Here is a 20,564-nt window from a genome sequence, read left to right on the forward strand (position 1 = left end):
CTTTTTAAATTCAATTTTGTTTCTAATTATGAAAAAAAAATGTTTGCGTGGTGCCAAGATTAAATCTATACAATGAGGCGACACCCAGGACCCGGCAGAGGGCTCCTCACCACCCAAGACCCCAGGCAGAGGCCACCCTCGAGGACAAAAGGGGCCTGGGTCAGGGCCAGGATCCGAGGAGCTAGGGGGTGGCGAGCAGAGGTGGCCCAGTCCAGGAGCACGGAGCTGCCCCCTTTATGTGCTGGTCGCCCCTCCCACACAGGTTGCCAGGCAGGAGGGGAGGATCATTCTGACGTCGGGGCAGCCATTCCACAAGGTGAGTGTCCCAAAGATAAGCTCAGTGGGCCTGAGCCCCATCTTCCCAAGCCCCCAGCCCCTCGGCCACCCCCACCTCAGGGTCAGCTTGCCGTGGGGCCGACCCCCAGCGCCTCTGCCGTACCCCTGGTGGGCCGAGAGAAGGCTCCTGCCCCATGCTGGCGGAGGCGGGCTGGGCCTGGGCAGGTGCTGGGCTCTGCACTGCCCCTCAGTAGCCGAGCCGTGTCTTTGCAGCTCCGGGCCCAGGTCGGGGCTGGGCGCTGCCTCTCAGTCGACTGCTCTCTGAAGGCCCAGCAGCAGGCCAAGGCTGTGCTCAAGCATTTCAACGTGCGCGTCACCCACGCAGACATCTTCAGCCGCTGCCAGGTGGGTCCTGCGCACCCCGTCCTACCTGGGGCTGGCACAAGATCTGGAGCTACGGGGGTGTCCAGGGAGGTGGGCCCCACCCTAGACAGTGGTGGGTCCGGGGTGAGGTGTCAGCACAGCATCCCTCGTGGTCCAGGGTGAGGTGTCGGCAAAGCATCCCTCGTGGTCCGGGGTGAGGTGTCGGCAGAGCATCCCTCGTGGGTCCAGGGTGAGGTGTCGGCAGAGCATCCCTCGTGGGTCCGGGGTGAGGTGTCGGCAGATCATCCCTCGTGGGTCCGGGGTGGGGTGTCGGCAGAGCATCCCTCGTGGGTCCGGGGTGGGGTGTCGGCAGATCATCCCTTGTGGGTCCGGGGTGGGGTGTCGGCAGAGAATCTCTTGGGGGTCCGGGGTGGGGTGTCGGCAGAAAATCCCTCGGGGGTCCGGGGTGAGGTGTCGGCAGAGCATCCCTCGTGGTCCGGGGTGAGGTGTCGGCAGAGCATCCCTCGTGGGTCCGGGGTGGGGTGTCGGCAGAGCATCCTTCGTGGGTCTGGGGTGAGGTATCGGCAGAGCATTCCTGGTCCAGGGTGAGGCGTCGGCAGAGCCTCCCTTGTGGGTCCGGGGTGAGGTGTCAGCAGAGCATCCCTCGTGGGTCCGGGGTGAGATGTTGGCAGAGAATCCCTTGTGGGTCCAGGGTGAGGTGTCGGCAGAGCATCCCTCGTGGGTCCGGGGTGAGATGTTGGCAGAGAATCCCTTGTGGGTCCGGGGTGAGGTGTCAGCAGAGAATCCCTAGTGCAGGCTGGCATGGCCATGGGGACAGCTCCAATCAGGCATTGGCTTGGATTTGGGGAATTCCCTCTGGCTCCCATGGGGCTTCTAGAAGGAATCGAGGGAAATTGTGGAAGTCCCTTCAGGCTGGGTGGGTCCCACTTTCCAAAGGCAACACGCAGGACAGCCTGCGTCTGCTTGGTGACGTCTAACAAGGTCTGGGCAACAGAAGCCCTGAGTGGGAACTGCCGCACCTCGGTGGAGATCCATAGAGGAGGCTGGTGGGGGCACCAAAGCCCAACTCACCTCTCTCCCTCCTCTCCTGTCCCCAGTGGGGGACTGGGCTGAGGCACCTGCCCAGGGCTGCACTGTCCAAGCTTGCTATGCCCCACACCAACTGGCACCTGGGCATGGCCAGTCTGGGGGGGAGTTGATGCTGCCTTTTGCCCCTCCACTCAAGGCGCCAGGGTCTCCGTGGGCGACACGGGAGCAAGGGGGACTGTGGGCTGTGCTGGCTCTCGGCAGTTCCCGGTGGAGGGTACGGGCTGCTTCCAGAACGTTCCGCAGTTAGGGCCACGTCAATATTCCCCCTGGAGCAGCAGGTTGGGGCTGCTCCAACAAGCCCAGTTTTGTTTCCTGGGGTTTTTTGGGGGTGGGACGGAGTCTCACTCCATCGCCCAGGCTGGAGTGTAGTGATGTAATCTCAGCTCACTGCAGCCTCCGCCTCCCAGGTTCAAGCAATTTTCCCACCTCAGGCTCCTGAGTAGCTGGGATTACAGGTGCCCACCACCACAGGCGGCTAATTTTTGTATTTTTAGTAGAGACAGGGTTTCACCATGTTGGTCAGGCTGGTCTTGAACTCCTGACCTCAGGTGATCCTCCTGCCTCAGCCTCCCAAAGTGCTGGGATGACAGGCGTGAGTAATCCCAGCCTCCCAAGCCCAATTCTGGGGGAAGTTTTGGGACCCCCTCATGGAGGGAGATCCCCTCATGGAGGCCACTGTCAGGGTCCCTGCTGGTGCCTGGGCTGGGCAGGGAGGGGCCCTGAGCTCAGCTCCACCCCATGGTCCTCAGGGGCACCCACCTGGCTGAGCAGAAACAGATGCAGGCCTGGGCCTTCTGCTACCGCCCTTCTGCCCCCACAGCCTCAGGCTGGGCCTGGCGGGGATTGAAGCAGGAAGGAAAGAGGGAAAGCTCCGGCTCGGCTCGGATCTGCAGCCGGCCAGGCACCTGAACACACAGGCCCCTGGACCTCCCACTGCCCCTGGCCTGGGGGTGCAGTCTGACCCTCTGACCCCACTGCCCTGCGGGGACCGCGGCCTCTGCCTCAGGTGGCAAGGAAGTGTGCTCCAGGGGCCTCTCCTGCAGCCTTGGGCTCCAGGGGCGGCAGGAACCGCGTCCGCTGCCTCTCTTTGTCTGTGCTCAGGCCGGCAAGCGCTGTAAAGACCCCAGGATGTCCGGGACGCCTGGGGAGGCATGTTAATGAGCTGTTCAGAATCGGCTGCTGCATTTTCTTGAGAAAACAGGAAGTTGGGTAGCTGGGAGGAAACCCCTGCTGGAGCCCTGGCCAGCCGGGTGCTGGGGAGTGCCCCTGAGGACCCAGGCCAGGCATGGAGGGGCCGCCAAGCCCTGCATGGAGAAGGGTGTCCAGGGTGTGAAGCAGAAGGGCAGACTTTGGCCTGGCTGAGTGGATGGGATGGGGGCGGCAGGGGCTGAGCAGTGGGGGGCGCCCTGACCCATGTCCGCCCTGCCTCTTTGCTGGCTACTGGCAGCTCCAGGCTGCTGATGCCACTCTGCCACCCACACCCTGCAACCCCCAAGTTGCCCCTGCTGTGGCAAGCAGGAGCACCAGGCCCAGGGGGGCTGCAGGTAGAGCAGGCCTGGGAGGGGCTAAGGCCAGAGCTGCACCCCCGTCGGGGGCCAGCAACTGTCCAGGCTGGAGAGGGCAGCGCCAGCAGTCCAGGACCAAGGCAGTGAGGGAAGGAGCATCTGGATCTGAGAGGCTGCAAACAGCCGGCGGGGAATTTGGCCTGGAGGGTACCCTGGGCCCTGGCTGCAGCCCCAGGCAGTGACCTGCCACCTCTGCCAGCCCCTCTGTCTGGGGGCAGGACGTGGGGAAGGGGCGGGGGGGCTGCCTTGGCCCCACGGACTGCCCGGCCAGGGGCCTTGCGGACATATGCGTCTCTCTGTGTGCACATCCCATAGATGCTGGGTGGTGTGCAGTGAGGACAGAACCAAGCGTTCCCCCTGCCCGCCCCGGCCTGGGAGCAGAGCACATGCTGGCAGCCACACCAGAACCTGAACCCCCTGGTGCAGGGCTGGCAGGAGTGGGTGCTGGTCCGTGCAGAGCCCCACGTGTATGGGCCACATGCGGCCTCAGGTGGGAGCCCAGGTGGGAGGGAGGCCCTTGTCAGGGCTGGGGACCCTGCTGGGCCCTAGCAGGATGCCCTTGGGCAGGTGACAGAGAGCTGTTGGGAGAGGGCCCCCCATGTGCACAAGGGTCCCTCAGGGTTCAGTGCGATGGGGCCAGGAGGGCAAGAAAGGGGTCTCTGAGAAGCTGAGATGTCTACATTTGAAGCCGGCCTTCCAGGTCACCAGGTGGGAGAATGGAGCTTGCTTTGCACAAGTGCCTCAGCCGGCTGGTGGCCCAATGCCCACAGCCCAGGGTCCCACGTGCACACCCGCCTCCTTGGCTCTGGAGTCCCAAGAGGTGCTCAGGGCCTGGAGGGCCAGCGCCCCAAGCCACACGTCCGTGATGACCATGTGCTCTAGAAAGTTCTTCCTAGGGCTGGGCAGGCTCAGGCCACGTTCCCACCACCCACTCCAGCAGCACTGCAGCCTCAGTGCTCCCAGCTGAACCCTGGGAGCTTGGCCTGAGCAGGCAGCTGGGAACACCACTGATCGGCCACCCCACACACTGGCTGCCCCATCCCTACCCCAGAGGTGAAGAGAGGCCCATCCTCAGGGCCAAAGAGGTAGGCACGGGCAAAACAATGGAGGCCGGGCCCCGGGACCACGCAGGCCCAGCTCCACGCAGCTGCAGACCCCGGCCCTGCCCCCGCAGCCACAGTGCAGGGCTGGGCTGGCTATGACCCATCTGGACACCAGAGGGCTGCTGGCCATCACTAGCCAGCAGAGAGCGGCACGCTCAGGCTGACGCAGCAGGAGAGATCGGCCCTCCGCCCTGGAGCTGCCCACGGGGCCTGGCTCTGGGCTTGGTCACAGGATCTGAGGCTCACAGCCTCCGCTGTCCCCTCGCTCCGGCCAGAGCTGGCCACCTCCCTGGAGAGCGCCTGCCGCCGGGCTGACTTTCCATTTTCTTCTTCCTTCTGCTATTTTGGTGCCGTTCCCGGAGGGAAAGCCCACTCAACGTGCAGGGTTCCCAGAGCGAGGCTGGGGTGCTCTCTGGGTGGTACGGTGGGCACACAGCAGGGAGTGAGCAACAGCGCTCATGGCTGAGCCCAAAGCTGGGCCAGGGGCCTGGCCAGGGGTCTGTGGCCACTGCCGGCCCCACCACTCAGCAGAGACCCCAGGCGGTGGGACTCCTGGGCGCCGGGGTTGCTGGTGCCGGCTTTCTGGTAGCATCTGCCCACGTGTGCCCCTGAGCCAGGCAGGGAGGGTCTCCCCTCGAGCGAGGATGGCCCACCGGCCCACCCACAGAAGCCACAGTGGCTGTGGGTCTCAAGTAGAGGGCAGGGCCGTGCCCTCTGGGGCAGGGTGGGGGTGGGGAACGTTCCCAGTGCCGTCTACCATGGGAAAATATTTTATCAAAGAAGCTCAAGCTTAAAAAAAAACCCTTACCATGAACCCCTGACATGGCCAGGCATACCGTCTATTTTTACCGTCCTCAGTCCCCACCCCCCAGCATGGTTGAGGAGCGGGCTGCAGCCCCCACGGGGACACGTCCTGAAACAGTGGCGTCAGCCCTTTGGAAGTGGGCATCCCAGGAGGCTGTGGTGGCCCTGCCTCCGAGGGCTCCCGGGCAGAGCTGGCCATTATGGGGGGGATGAGGGGGGGGTGCCGGCAGCCGGGGCCCAGCTCATGGGCGCCTGGGAAGCCCTGTGGGGCTGGGCAGGGACCCTGGGGAGGGTGGTGGACCCCAGCCCAGCAGACAGGGGTCCAAGAGGGGGTTCTCGAGGAGGGGACAGAGTGAGCTCCAGGACAGCTGCCCCCAGCGTTCACACTCAGCACCTGGAGCCTGCCGTGGACAGGGGCTTCAGAGCCCAGACCCAAGATCCAGCCTGGGGGCCCCAGTGCCGCCCATTCCTGCCGTGGGCCTGGAGACCCTTACATTCTCTGTGCTCAGTTGATGGACAGAGGGACAGACAGGAAGAGGTGCAGCGGCCACAGACCCCACCCCTCCCAGGCTCTGTCCGTCTCAGCCCAGACCCCGTTCCCACGCTTGGCACCCCCATGTCACACAGGCACAGAGGGTACAGAAGGACCTCCTCCCTGCTCCCAAGGTGGCGGTAGGGGCCCAGCCCCAGAGCTCTGGAGGAAGACGGGCCCTCCAGCCAGGGCATGGAACTGCAGGGCAAGTTTCAGCAGCGGGTGGGCCTAGCACGACACCCAGGCTGGGGACAAAGAGGGGGTGATGGTACCTGAGGGGGCTTAGTGCAGCCCCCAGGGCTGACAGGAGGGTGGTCAGCCAGGGGTCCAGGTGGTTCCCCCAGGAGGCCACCCACACCACCTCCCCACAGCATTCTGGGCTGGGGACCCTCCAGAAGGCCCCACTGCCCCCTCGTCCCCCCTTTCCTAGCAGCCTTCCAGAAAAGCTGTGGGTCTCAGCCAGAGCCCAGCCTGGGTTCCCACCAGATGGCCCCTGGGGATGGAGGACCTGGACCCACCGGCCTGGGGACCACAGGTTCGTGAGGTAGTGCCTGAGGACCAGAGGGCCACGCAGCATGCCGAGACCCACTGCACTCCTCAGGTGGCCCTGGGGCCTGGCTCCACTCAGCCTGGATGGATGGGGTGGGCAGGCTGGCCTCGGGGTGCCAGGGGTGCACGCAGGAGGGACCGGCCATGGCCAGGTTCAAGGAAGGGAGTCCTGGGGAGCTCCTCAGGGTGACAAGGTAGGGTCTGTGTCCGGTCGCCACATTTTGCCCATCCAACAGGAGAGGCCCCGGGTGGGCTGGCAGGTGCGCGCCTGGGGCCGCCTCCCCTGCCCGCAGCTACAGAGGCAGGGCTGCCTCTCCTGAGCCTCAGCCTCCTCACAGGCCGGCTGGGGTCTCCTGACCCTTCCCTTCCCACCCCTCCAGGCCCACCACGCTCAGAGAATAACCTGGGCCGCCCTGTCAGGCTGAGCAGGAGAGCTGCCCCCTGCACCCCTATGCCTCATGACATGGGTTTGCTGAGGTGGGGAGAGGAGAAGAGGTCCCTGCCCAGCTCCCCCACTCCTCTGAAGATCCCACAACGTGCCCCTCCCACATAGAGCTCCCCTGGAAGGACCAGAGCAGGGTGGGCTGAACGGGCCACTCCCCTTCCATCCAGGCAGGCCCGTCACACCTAGGCCCCTGTGCGGGGCGGGGCTCCCAGGCTCCAGCAGCCCACGCGGCTCCCACCGCGGCCTCCTCTTAGACTCAGCCCCCAGCGGCTCTACCCTGCCCAGCCCGGGGCCCTCGCCCCACTCTGTTGTCCCCCAGCCCCTGCAGCCCGGAGCAGCCTCCGTCTCCCCCTGGCCTGCCAGGCCCCAGCTTAGACGTCGCTTCCTCCAGGAAGTCCCCCAGTCGATGGCGGGACCATCACCGCTCCTGGAGGGAGTACTCGGGGCCCTGCCTCCCGGGCACTGGGAGCTGCGAGGGTCGGCCCAGGGCCGCTTGGGGCGGGTTCAGGGCCTGCCACCTGCTGCCGGGACCGGCCCCATTGGTTGGAATGGGCACGCCCGGGGCGCGCGGGCTACCCCCCTCTGTGGGCGGGGGGCCGAGTCCCCCAGCGACCCCGCGGCCCCTGGGAAGGAGGGTGTCTCGGCCCCCTACACACACCCCTGCGACCCTGGACGGGCGGGCGGGGTCCCCCAGGCCGGCGCGGGAAGGCCGCGGGCGGGCGGCCGTTAGCTTTTGAATCTCCGCCGGGCGCCCTGAGTGGCCGTTTCAAAGGCCGGCCGCGGGGGCGGGGGCCGTTCCCAGGCGCGCCCCGCCCTCCGCCGCCCCTCCTCCCACTTTCCCACGCGGCCCGGCCCGGCGGGTTCTCACGGCCGCCGCCCCTCCCCCGTCTGGGAAAGCCAGCGCGCCGCGCCCCGCGCCCCGCCGAGGCTGGGGGGGTGCCAGGGGAGGGAACGAGAGCTGGGGGGCGAGGGGGGAGGGGAAGCTCTGGAGCCCCGGGGAGGGGGAGAAGGGGGACTTTCCTTGGGAGGCTCAGAGACAGGAGGGGGCCACAGCGAGGGGGAGGGGGGAGCTGCCATCCCCTGGGATGGGGACGGTGTGGGGGCGCCCCGGAGCCCCCGGAGGGAGCCCGAGGCCCAGGGCACCGTGTTGGGACCCTGTGTGGCCCGGCTTCTGTTTGGTTTGACCCAAGGCAGGTGGGAGCGGCCCGGGTCTGGGCGGGGAGTGGGGTCTGGGGCTCCTGACCCTGTTTTTATTCCTCCTGCCCACCCAGGGCAGGCCGGGGATCTGACAAACACAGGCGCTTGCTAAGAAGAATCTCAGAAAACGGTCATTTTTTCATATAAAAACGTATCCTGCACTTTATCTGAAATTCACACTACGGGGCTTTGTGTCCTGCTGCCCCCTCCCCCGGGGTGGGGGCTGACCATCCCATGTGAGTGGGAGACCCGGTGCCGGGGCCTCGGCCTCCTGCCCAGGCCCTGTGGCTCACCCCCAGCCCTCCTGGACGGGGTCAACCGGGGGCCCCCAAGTCTGCTGCAACAGGGGCCACACCCAGAGGGGTGCCAGACACCCAGGGCTGGGGCCACAGGCTTCAGAGCTGCCAGCAGGTCAGGCCCACACGCGTGGTCTCTCCGGCGGTGGCGGTGGGGGTGCAGGCTGGGAGGAGGTGGGCAAAGGCAGCCAAGCCCCAGGCCTGGACACCAAGGTCGGGGGGCACAGGGTGGGGTGGCCTTCCTTCATCAGGGACCAGGCCTGAAAGCCCGGTCGGGGGGTGCCCAGGGAAAGGCTGAGGCCCCTCACGGGAACTTGGTCTGGGGTGACCTGTGCAGAGGGGTGCTGGGCCAAGGAGGGCAAGGTGCCACATGGTGACCCACTGCCAGGCGCTAGCCCCCACCCTGCTAAGCAAGCCTTGGGGGCAGCCTGGTGGGCCAGGCAGGGCTGGTGGCTCCAGGGGGCATATTCCAAGGCAGCTGCAGGAAGTGGAGACCCTGACACGGGCGGCCACATGTCCTTGTGTCCACACCGTGAGGCAGTAACGCGCTTCCTGGCTGACACCCTGACACCCACCCACATGCAGACGCCCCTGTCCCTGGTGCTTCTGAGAGACGTCTCCCCGCGCACGAGGGGCTGGCTGTTGCGCACGTGTGCCCAGACCCGGCCTCCGGAGACTCACGTGCCCTTTCACTCCTCTCCCACACTCAGGGCCCTGGCTTTTGGGGGCTCTGGGGTGAGGGCTGTGGGCCCAGTTGTCCCGACCCCCAGGGACCTTCTCGCCGCCGACGCTGCCCGAGGCCCATCCCCCACACTGTCTGTGGAGACATTGTCCTGGTCACACAAAGGGGACGGGGCAGTGGCTGGGTGGGGGAGGGGCTGGGGTTCGTGGGAACTGCCCTTCCGGAGCCCTGGGGGCGGGGGGACAGGGGGCAAGGGGGCAGGGGCGAGGCCTCTCTGGGGCTGCCACCCTCCGTCACAGGCTCCAGACGTTCCCGGGGCCTTAGAGCGGGGGTCACTGAGGGGGTGGCTACCAGCTTGCTCCACAGGGATAGACTGGGTTTTAAAAGCTTCCCAAAAGACGGCCGCTATCCCCAGCTGCACACACCTCCCCAGGGGCCTGGGGCTCGGCCTTCCGCCCACCCCAGCACTGTCTCCAGTGGAAAGTCAGTGCCGGGATTGGCCAGGTTCTTTTGGCAAACTGGCAACTCCCTTCTCTCTGAAGAGGCTCACAGTGCCACAGCAGGGGACAGTGTCGGGTCACCTTTCGGGCGGGCAGCCCAGGGCTGCAAGGCACTCTGGGGACAGCGTGGGAAGGTGAGGTGTGGGCCAGACCCAGGCCTCGGCGGGCAGGTTGGCGCCTGATTGCTTCTTCCTGGGCCGCTGGCTCGCCCTGTCCAGCAAGGTGTCAGGCCCACACCCCAGTCCCCACCATCTGTTGGGCGGCTCTAGGGGAGGTCAGAGTGCACAGGCCAGCCTGGGGGCCTCAGGACCCACCCAGGGGCTTGCCAGGGACCAAATGTGCAATGTCCATCCTGGGACGGCACACTGGCGACCCCCGCCAGCATCCCTCTTCCTGATGTGAGGATCTCAGCACACAGCCCTAGCCGTGCAGAGGCCTGTCCAGGGAAGGTGCTGGGCACCCTTTCGTGTGGTGGGTGGTGGGACGGAGTGAGATTGTATCTTTGCTCTTTCATGCTTTGCCGTTTTCCCAGTTTGCTCTAAATGAGCGGAAATGTCCTGTTGCTCCAGAGTGTGCTCCTGCAGCCCCATCGCCCTGCCTGGTGGCCTCAGGCCTTGACTCCTCCTGGGCTGCCTGCAGGGTTGGAAATCCCAGGTTGGCAACTCCTGCAGGAGTTCTACCCAGGCCAGGGCCCCAGCCCGACGGACCCCACCTGCCACACCCCCCATGGGGCCCAGAGGGAGGAGTGCAGGAGACAGGCCTGGGCTGAGGTTGCAACAAGCTTGCTCTTTGCTCAGAAGCAGGAGGCCCCAAAGAGGCCCCTCAGGCCCCTGCCACCCTCACACTCCCACCCCACCTTCTCAGGGGGTCATGTCTAGCTGGGCTTGGGCACAGAGCAGAAACCCCTCAGGCCAGATCGCCCGAGGGACCTGGGCTCATTCCCAGCCTGGTGGTGGGACCTGAGCTCCACTGGGCCAGGAGAGCAGGGGCTGTGGGAATCCCCAGGGTGGCCGGCAGGCAGGAGGGATGCTCAGGTCACCTCTGCCCAGGCCCAGCAGACACCTGGCCCAGTCTCTTGGAGGAGCAGAGCTCCCTTCCCAGGCTCCCAACCCAACAGGCCACTGCCTGCTACCCTACACCCCAGGACACGGGTTCCCCACATGCTGTGGCCCTGGCAGGTCCCAGGGCTCGTGTCTCGCCCTCCTCTTTCCCTCAAGCCCCCGACTTGTCAAGACCCAAGGCCTCAGGGGTGGGTGGGGTCCAAGGGTGTTGTATGCAGGGGCTATGTGCAGCTGCCCAGTCCTGTCTGCCTGGGAGCGTCCAGTCCTCCCTCACCACTCCTGTGCACCAGCCACCTATTGCTTGGGATGCATAGGCTGGCACACCTGCAGGCCTGCAGCCTGGGGCAGTGGGTGTGACCCCTACACCCAAGTGGGCACCAGGTCAGGTGGGCACCGGGTCAGGTGGGCACACAGACACTGCTGGAGGCACATTCTGCAGCCCAGCGCTGGCTCCTTCAGCTGTGGTCGCTCCCTTGGTGGTGGGGGTGGGAATTGGGCCTACTCGTGGGTATGGCTCCCAGCTTTGATGCTCAGAGCCCCCAGACACCCTGGGAACAGGCCCCTCGAGCCCTCCTAGCTGCTCACCCCACCCCTAACATATCTTGGCCTCTGCCTTGGTCCTGAGTGCGCCTCCCCGGACGGCCAGCTCTGGGGCAGTGGCTGAGCAGCTCTTTCCCTCACTCCTCCTTGGGCCTGGAGAGGAGCGGGCCCTGGAGGGTGGGCGTCCACTCAGACCCACTTGGCTGTGGGTCCATGGGCCCCAACATCCCCAGGACAGCCTGGCTGGTGGCCCGGCCCCCAGGAGGCAGCCACACGCCCACGGGCTCGTGGCCCAGCCCACACAGTCCCGGGCGGAAGTGCCCCGTGTCAGGGCTGGCACGGCGCTGTTGGCACCCAGTGGCTGAGGAGCGTGGGAACCAGGCACACGGGGGATCCTGGGCAGGTAGCTGGGAGCCTTCCCAGCCATTCCTGCCCCCCATTCACCTGGGCCCTCCCACCCCGCCCTCCCAGTCAGGCTCTGGGGGTGGTGGCTGCCTGCCCTTGGGCTCTCAGACTGGAGGGGGTGGGGTGGAGGTGCCCAGGCACCCCGCTGTGCTGCTCTGGACCCACAGCCTTGACCTCTGCTCAGGGTCCCCGTCAGGCCCCACTTGTCTCTGCCCAGACCCGACGGCACCCTGGAGTGGGTGTCTGTGCGTCCCACACTGATGGAGGGAGGCGGCGTGAGAACCCTGGCATGGAGTCCTGGCCCGCCGAGTGCCCTGTGACTGAGCAAGCCCTCAGAAGCCCCTTTTCTTCAAAATGAGAGGGCAGGGGCTCTCAGACCCCGAGTGCTGGGGGGCGGGTCTCAGGGTATCAGGCAGGTGGTCTCAGGTAGACGATCGCTGTCCAAAGGCCAGACGTGCACTGGGCCACCAGCACCACTCACTCCCTCAGCCCGCGGCAGCCACCCGCCCAGGGCAGTCGGTCCAGCAAGGGCTGCCAGCCCTGGAGTGGACAGATGGACAGGGAGGCCCTCGCTGCCAGGCCCCCCTGTGGCTGGGGAGCCCAGGTCCAAGGGCGGGCACAGCCAGTGGGCCCAGAACCGGCTTTTCCAGCCCTGGCCGGGGCAGGGCCTCCCAGGGCCTTGTGGGTGACAGCAAGGCCCACAGCGGGCAGCAGCCGTGGGAAAACCAGCACCGGTGGTTCCCGAGGGTGGGGCCAGGCCCTCACTGACGGCACCCGGTGACTCAGCACAAGCTGGCTGGCCCCGCCCAGGCGTGCGCACCTGGCCCAGGTCCTGGGAAGGCCCCGGACCCCATGTGGAGGATTTGGGGGTGTGGGGAGCCCATCCCGCCCTGCTGCAGCCTCGCCACCTCTCCTACACCCACTGGCACTGTCCCTACAGGTGGCCTGCACAGTGGAGAGTGGGGCTCTGTGGAGGGTGGACCACCTGCTTGTTCTCAGCCCTTCCCAGCCAGACCTGCAGCCAGGGCTCTCCACCCACACACCTGCCCAGGAAGCCTGCTGGACCCAGATCTGGGCTGGGCCCAGAGGCCAGGTCACAGGACCTGCCATCATGGCACAAGGAGCTTCCTGGTGGGAGAGATGGGAGCTAGCGGAAGAGGAAGGGAGGGTCCTGTCTCCCTAGCCCAGCCTGGCGTCCTAGTAGAAGAGCCCCACCTGTCCAACACCTCCAGCCCCAGGGCCCTGAACTGGTGGGGGCTGCAATGCTGGAGGCAGGTAGTGCAGCCTCTTAGTTTCGAAAGGCTCAGGGGAAGACAGCGTGTGGGGCAGGGCCGGTGCCCCCAACATGGCCACACCCGGAGGCTCCAGGGGCCTCGAGGCCACCTGCCTGCGGCAACCATGTCATCTGGGGCTCAACCCAAAGCCCCTGCATGGGGAGGGGTCCTGGAATAGCCATGTGACCATGGATCTCGGCCTCCTCTTCCCTGCTCCCCTGCACAGATGGCCTGGAAGCCCCACCTCCTCCCCAGGGTGCTCTGACATCAGAAGGGCTGTGACGGGAAGGCCACACCTCCACAGGACCTGCAGGTGCCTGCCTGGGACCTGGCTCTCAGTGGGCACCCAGCCCCCTCCTGGCGTTGCCCGGGGAGTCCTGGGTATCTGACCCGTCTCTTTGTCCAGGAAGTGACCACTGGGAAGGCCGTGCACCCCGCTCCAAGTCAGGACTCGGGTGCAAGCTGGTCCTAGCCTCCCGGCCTCCCTGCCCCCACCCCCAGCATCACAGTAAGCCTGGCAGGTTGGTCATACTCAGAAACCACCCAGAGGGGCTGGGCGTGGCACACACCTGGAGTCCCAGCACTTTGGGAAACCCAGATGGAAAGATCACTTGAGCCCAGGAGTTCAAGACCAGCCTGGGCAATATCGTGAGACCTCATCTCTACGAAAAATACAAAAATTAGCCGAGTGTGGTGGTGTGCTACTCAGGAGGCTGATGTGGGAGGCTCATTTGAGCCCCGGGGCTTCAGGCTGCAGTGAGCTGTGACTGCGCCACTACATTCCAGCCTGGGTGACAGTGAGACCGCATCTCAAAAATAATAATAATAATAATAATAATAATAATAATAATAATGCAGCCATGGGGGCCCGTTGTGTGCCCTGGACAAGGCACACAGTGGTGTTGCTCCAGCCCCCTCGCCACTTTCAGGGCCACACCCGCCCCAGGGCAGTGGGAGGCGCAGGTATCAGGGAAATGTGGACGTGGAAATGGACAGGTCAGGGGATGGGGCACCTATGGGGCTGCCCACGCTGACCCCTTAAGGCTGGGCCCTGTGTCCAACACCCCAGCTGAGGTGGCCCACGGGGGACCCAGACCTGGTTCTGCCCTCGAGGGCTCTGGGATTGGAGAGGGCAGCTGGGCAGAGAGTCCCACAAGTTCTCAAAAAACAGAAGAGGCTTCCCAGGGCCCACGAGAAGCCAGCACAGTCAGGGAGGGCTTCCAGGAGGCGGTATGGCCTGAACCCCACAGGACTATGCGTGGGGACAGGAGGAGACCCATTATCTGTCTCTGTGAAACCCCATGGCCAGACCCAGAGCTTCGAGGAGCAAGCACAGGGCTGAGGTACGGGGCACCCGGAGAAGCCCCGCCTGGGCCTCAGCACCCCCTCTGGCCCCCAGGCCTGTAACTGTGACCAGTACCTAAAGGTCTCCAGGGACATGATGAAGCAGCTCATGTGGCTCAGCAGTCACCAGGAGGGGCCCAGGAGCTCAGGTGAGTGTGTCAGGGTCAGGCACTGGGTCTGTGGGGCCTGGGATGGGTCGACCTACTGAGGTAGCCAGGGAGAGGGGCCTGGCCCGTCCAGCACTGAGCTTCCTCAGATAAGGGTGGCAGCCAGGTGACAACAGGTGGAAAAACCACAGCCAGGTGACAACAGGTGGAAAAACCACAGCCAGGGTCAGGTGCCCAGATGGCCTCTGCTCCCTTCTGTGTGGTAGCAGACCAGAAGATCAGGACACCAGGGCCCTCGGCGACCCTCTGGAGTGGTGTGCACCTCCTTCTCTCTGCTGGGCCCAGGCATGCGGTGCACACAGACACACACACGTGCACCTACACCTGCACACAGGACTAGCTGACCCCAGATGTCCACCCCCCAGGGAAGGCCCCAGCCTGTTTCCCTGCCTGGGAAACTAGAAAGAGGGCTTCTTTCTCCTCCTGTGGAGGGTGCAGGCCGCCCAAGGACTTTGCAGTTTTAGATCTGCACGGGGGCTGGAAGTATGGCCCCCGCCCCGCCGCCGTTAGAACTGCCGGCGCCTACCCTCGGGAGGGAGGCGCCCCAGGGAGGGAGTGAAGGGTGCTGCTCCTGGTCATCCTCAGTCAGGGGCTGGCACGGGGGCTAAGGGAATGGAGGTGGATAGAAAGAGGTCAATCCAGGCTGGGCGTGGTGGCTCACGCCTGTAATCCCAGCACTTTGGGAGGCCGAGGCGGGCAGATCACGAGATCAGGAGATTGAGACCATCCTGGCTAACATGGTGAAACCCCGTCTCTACTAAAAATACAAAAAATTAGCCGGGCATGGTGGCACACGCCTGTGGTCCCAGCTACTTGGGAGGCTGAGGCAGGAGAATCACTTGAACCTGGGAGGCAGAGGTTGCGGTGAGCCGAGATCACACCACTGCACTCCAGCCTGGGGGACAGAGTGAGACTCCGTCTCCAAAAAAAAAAAAAAAAAAAAGGGTCAGTCCAAGTTCAGGGTGGGAGGACGGGGAGCGACCAGGGTGGCCAGCAGAGCACACCCCGGAGAGCGAGGCTGGAGGTGGCCTCCAACCTCAGGTCCCCCCACTCGCAAAGACACACTCAGACCAGAGCCCCAGGACATGACGGCACACACCCCACCCGAGGGTAGTGGGCAACACCCAGATGGGCTGACGGGCGTCACAGGGACTGCAGGGTAAGAGCTGGGGCCAGCCAGGGAGGGGCCAGATGAGGGTCATGGCCTCCTGGGCTTCAAGGAGGGGCTGGGGTGGGGGCCTGGTGCATTCATCCCCGGCCGCAGCCGATCTGGAGCCATCTGTAGAGAAATGCTTGCTGAGCAAATTACGAGGGTCAACAGGAGCAGGGCAGACGCTTCTCCCACCTGCTGGCCAGTGTTCCCTCGGCTACCGTGCACTCAGCCCCACAGTGACCCCTGGGTGGATACCGGCCCTGCCTGCCCTGGGCTCTCAATGGGGGCTCGGGGCCTCACAGGGCCAGCACGAGCCACTTCCCAGGGTCTCCAACAGACCCTGAGCCTGGCAGTCCCTGGGCCCTGCCCACCCGCCCACCCTTGTGCTGGCTGATTTCGAAATTCACTCACTGGCAGTGGGCTTATCTGCTCATCGCCAGAAATGGGCCGCCCCCGCCCCCCGCCCGCCGGTTCTCAGGCCCCCAAGAGCCCTAATCAGCAGATCTCGCGCCTAGAACATGTTTCCCAGGGACCTTTGAGCCCCAAGACCTTTCCGAGGTGTGAGTTCCCAAGGGAGGGGACCAGGCCGGTACCACAGCTCCTTGGCCCCCTGCCCTCTGCCCATCTGCGAAGGCTGGGGGGTGTGTGAAGAGGCTGCACCCCATGAGGTGGCTGTGCTCAGCCGCATGGCTGCGTCATGGACCCCGCTGGCTGCCAAGCCCCATCCCTAGGACAGTCCCGGACCAGTTCTCATCCTTGACTGACAGGTGACGAGGCCACCCAGAGCCAGGCGGTGCAGGAGCCAGGTGAGCCCCGGGACCGCCCACCAAGGACACAGCTGCTTCTCTGCGGCCCTGGCGCCAGGCTTCCCCCAGAATGGGGGACTTGGGTCCCAGCCGGGCAGAGGGGGCTCTGTGGGGCTCTTGTAGGCCCTAGGGCCCGCAAGGTGAGGGGTGGGGTCCCTGGATAGGAGAAGTGGGCACAGAAGAGGAAGTGGAGGGGGCAGAGTCAGCGGATAGGGAGCAGAAAGAGGAGCTGCTGAGGAGTGAGCATGGGCTCAGCGTGGGCCGCCAACTGCACCACTCTGGGAGCAGCCTGGGGGCCGTGCCCGAAGGCTGAGGGCTCAGGGAGTTCACTTCTATCTGTCCAGGCCCAGCCCCAGACGCAGCCCCTGAGGGCTGCACCTATGACCGCCCCTGCGGCTGGCTGCAGATGGCTGACCTGCGGGCGGAGACACCGGACATGCTGGCCGACGGCACCCGGCTGCAGCTGGCAGGGGTCCCGGTGGGTGTGCTGAGGACACCCGGGCTGCGGTACTTCTACTGCTGCACGGGCTGTGGAAAGGTCTTCTGGGATGGCTCCCACCTGGGTCGTGTTGCCACCCACTTCCGAGACATGCTGGAGAGCGCCCCCAGCCCCTGTGAGCCGAGCCCGGCCCCCAGCCCGGTCAGCAGCCCCTTCTGAGGACAGCCAGACAATAAACATGGAAAGTGCCCGACTGCTGGGCCCATGGCCGTGGACTGGCTCACATGTTTCATGCTCGCCCCACAAACCCCTTGTGGGCCCCTTTGTGCCAGCAAGCGCTGGGAACACCAAGGCGGGGGTCCCAGCCCGAGCCGCTGTCGGGGGAAGACAGGGTTTCCAGATGGTCAGGATGCTGGGACCCCGAGCCTGGTGGGACCCACGAGGTCTCTCCATCACCCCCGTCAGGGCTGTGTGATTCCCACGGGAGAGCAGCAGCCACAGCCCCCACTAGAGGCACCTGGGCAGCCGGCCATGGCCAGGGCTCTGCACACGTGGACGCCAACGTCTCCGTCCTCACAGCTGCCTGGATGTAGCTGCTGCTGCCCTTGTCTGGGAGGAGGCTGAGGCCCAGGCGGCCACTGCTGCCCACCCTGAGGGTCCGAGGGTGCTCTGTCAGGTGGAGCAGGGAGGGCAGGGGGTCCCAGAGGTGGGAGAGGAGGAGAAGCCCGGGGAGGGACCATCCCAGGAATGTACCCCCTCCCCTCACCCACATCCTTTTCCTCTGCTTCCTGCCTGGAGCGGAAATCAGCTCAGATTTGGCCGAGGAGGTGGGCGGAAGCCTCGGGCAGCAGAGGCCTGGGGGCTGGGGAGAAGCAGCCGCCTCTGCCCAGAGTAAGGAGCAGGCTTCGGGTGCGAAGGCCTTGGGCATCCCTGGACTGGCCCAGTCGGGACCTCCCTGTGGGTCCCGACCACACCAGGGCTGGCCACTGCCCCTGGGTACCCCTAGGGACTGCAGCCCAGCCCCTTCAGCCCCCAGCAACCCCAGCAGGGGTGTCATTTCACAGATGGGGAGGGTGAGGCTGAGACGGGGATGGCCTGGCCTGTGTCAGAGCCAACTCGAGTTTTGACCTGCCCCCTTGACCTGCTGGGCAGCCGCAGGGCGTGAGCCTGAGAGTCAGGTGGGGGCGCCAGGGTGAGCAGAGCAGGACCCCAGGAGAGGGTCAGGGCCTTCTGGGACCGGGATCTGCTTCCGGGAGGGGAACCCCAGCTCCACATTCCTGTCCTGGGGAGGCAGCCCCGGACCGAACTCCTGCCTGGCAGGGTTGAAGAGGGAGTGGCTGAGGGCACTCACCCTCCACCCGGCCTGGCTGCATCCTGCTCCCAACACAGGCCCGAGTGCTGCTGCTGGCTCTCGGCAGAGGGAGGCAGAGTGGTGCAGGGGCCGCAAGGAGACAGAACCACACATCCTCCGTCCCTCCCGGCTGGCTCCGCCTCCACCCGCCCTCACTTTCCGCCATGGCTGTGCTGCGCCATATGTGTTTCCTGCCTCCACACGTCCCTCACTACCCAGCATAGGCTCAGCCTGGCTCTGCGGCGTCCATCCCAGGCCCAGGCTTTGGTGGGGGTGAGGCTCTCTGCCCAGTTCCCATCCTGGTCCAGGTGCTGGAAGCACGCCTCGGTCACTGGGGTCAGCACCCATCAGGCTGCTTCCTGGGCTAGGGGACAGACACCAGGCTGACCGGGTGGCCGAGGCTGCCAGTGCCAGGCCATGCCTTGAGCAGCCATCCCGGCGGGCAGGAGCCACCGGTTGCAGGGATTGTCTGCGGCAGTTCCTGCCCGGGCGTCCTTCCTCCGCCGCGGCCTGTGCTGGCCCGGGCTGAGTGTTTGTTATTTGATCTCGATCCTCTCAGCCCTTCTACCAGGTGTCTGGGCTGCTGGGAAGAAACACTCTCCTCTTTCCCACGCTCCCGACACATTTTAATGAATTAGCTGGAAGCCCCGCCCCCACTGCCCGCCACCCTCCCTCCCTGCTTAGCGCCTTTAAGGTGGCCGCAGGCCTCGGCCCAGCTCTGGCCAGCTGCCCCTTCTGCGCTGTCCTCCCTGGGCCCTCCCAGGCGGGCCGGCCACCCCGCACAGACCTCCCTCCCCATGTTGCCCACTGCTCTGAGCCTCCAGGGAAGGAAAGAAAGGGGGTGCCTACAGAGAGAAGGGGCCCCACCATTGCCTTCTGGGGGCAGGTGGGTTACAGGCAGGGCACCCCCGGGGCCAGTATCCTCAGGACAGGCAGGGGAGGAAGGACAGGGCCCAGCTGCACAGTCAGAGCTGAGCCTGTTGCCAGGTCCCAGGGCAGGGCCTCCCAGACAGCAGAAGGCTCCAAGCAACAGCAGCAAACACCAGGGGGTCCTCTCGAGCACAAGTACTGGGTGGCTGGAGGTGGACCCCCGTGTCCCAGCATTTGGAACAGATGTCCACCTTTTGGATGTCCCTCAGCAAACATTCGGGAAGTGCTGACTCAGAGCTGTTGCCCCCCCGGCCCCTCCCCCCTTCCCATCCTCAAATGGAGCAGCTTCAGGGCCGTGGGTGTGCCCAGGGGAGCTGGGAGCCACGGTGGAGGAGCAGGAGCCGGGGCCACTCAGCAAACTCCCTGTGGGCAGTGTGGTGTGGCCGGCCTCTGAGTCCCACAGATGAGCCTGGGTACCTGCCTTGGGCCACAGCCACACTGCCGTGGCAGGCCCCACCACCTCTGCCTGACCCCGCTCTGGACCCCGGGCAGGGGGTAGGTTCCCGCCCTGCAGGGCCGCCACACCAGCCTCACTGTGCCTGCCGGGGCGCCCGCACCGCCTGGCCCTCGCCAGGGGCCGCCGCCGATTTCACGCCCGTGGCGGGGCCCCGCGTTCCCACACCGAGCTCACACAGGGCCCCTTTGTTTGCCGCCGCCACGGATGCCGACGGCACTTTCTCCCAGGCCCTGCTTCTGGCCCACAGCATAGCCAAATGCCTTCTCCAGGCCCGGCTTGAGCCCACCTGGGCTTCGGCCTGTTTGCAAACCACCCACCCTCCAGGGGAGGCCCTGTGCCTGTTGAGCACCAAGGGCTCTGCCCACCCCCCAGCCATGCCCTCTGCCTCTTGCCAGTCTAGCCTGGCTGGGCCCTGGGCATATGCACAAAATCCATCAATGCCCAGGACAGAGCTCCTGCCCTCCTGACAGTGAGCTCAGAGCACCCTGCACACCCAGCCCTGGTGTGAGGTCCAGAGACACAGCCAGCACCAGGGACCAGCGGGCAGCCCAGCAGCTCCCCCTCCTTAAGAGGCCAAAGGTGCCCAGCAGAGCACGGCAGGCCAGGCCATGCCATCCCTGCCCCGGGCCTGGGCTCCACAGCGCCCATCTCTGTTCTGCTGGGGGCCTACTCCGGGACTCCACTGTGTCCTCACCTGCATATTGGGGAGCACCCTTCCACCCTCCGTGGCCCCCTTGAGAGCTCCTGGGAGAAGCAGTGAGGCCCAAAGGAGAGGGCTGAACAGAACCAGCGGGATCACGGCCCCAGGAAGACCAGAGCGAGCTCTGAGCTGTGCCTTTGAGGGACAGAGGTTCCCAGCCCACCAGGAGGACCCCAGGGCCTCAGGACCCTGCTCCACTCAGCCAGGGTCTGTCCCGAAGGGGGCCTGCCCAGTTTTTCCTGCCAGTATGGGCACAGCATGGGGTGGGGACACACCCCTGTGGGGAGCCGGATGTGGGGACATGGAGCTGGTGGGCGGAAGCCTCCCCAGACAAGGCCTGGCATGGGGGTCTCCCCAGCCCGAGCTCAGAGCTGCCTGCGCGGAATTCCCGGCTTGGCTTCAGAAGGAATTCAAGCCCCAGCCTGCCTGGCCTCCTGCTCCGCGCCTGAGAATCACTCCTCCTTAATTTCCAACGACCACAGCGAGTTGTAAACTGTAAAACTCTAATGAGGAAA

General features: G+C 65.6%; 1 protein-coding gene across 1 annotated transcript in view; it reads left to right on the forward strand.

The window, feature by feature from the left end:
• The window catches only part of EXD3 (exonuclease 3'-5' domain containing 3), a 130,476-nt gene extending 113,592 nt beyond the window's left edge, over positions 1-16,884 (forward strand). The window contains 5 exon segments of the mRNA XM_024346011.3: positions 263-316; positions 550-681; positions 14,102-14,195; positions 16,134-16,172; positions 16,517-16,884. Of these exon segments, the coding sequence (XP_024201779.2) occupies positions 263-316; positions 550-681; positions 14,102-14,195; positions 16,134-16,172; positions 16,517-16,830 (633 nt within the window). The 3' untranslated portion in view covers positions 16,831-16,884.
• Positions 16,885-20,564: the final 3,680 nt, after the last annotated feature.

This window comes from Pan troglodytes, chromosome 11 (genome assembly GCF_028858775.2).
Source record: "Pan troglodytes isolate AG18354 chromosome 11, NHGRI_mPanTro3-v2.0_pri, whole genome shotgun sequence".
Classification (NCBI taxonomy): domain Eukaryota; kingdom Metazoa; phylum Chordata; class Mammalia; order Primates; family Hominidae; genus Pan; species Pan troglodytes.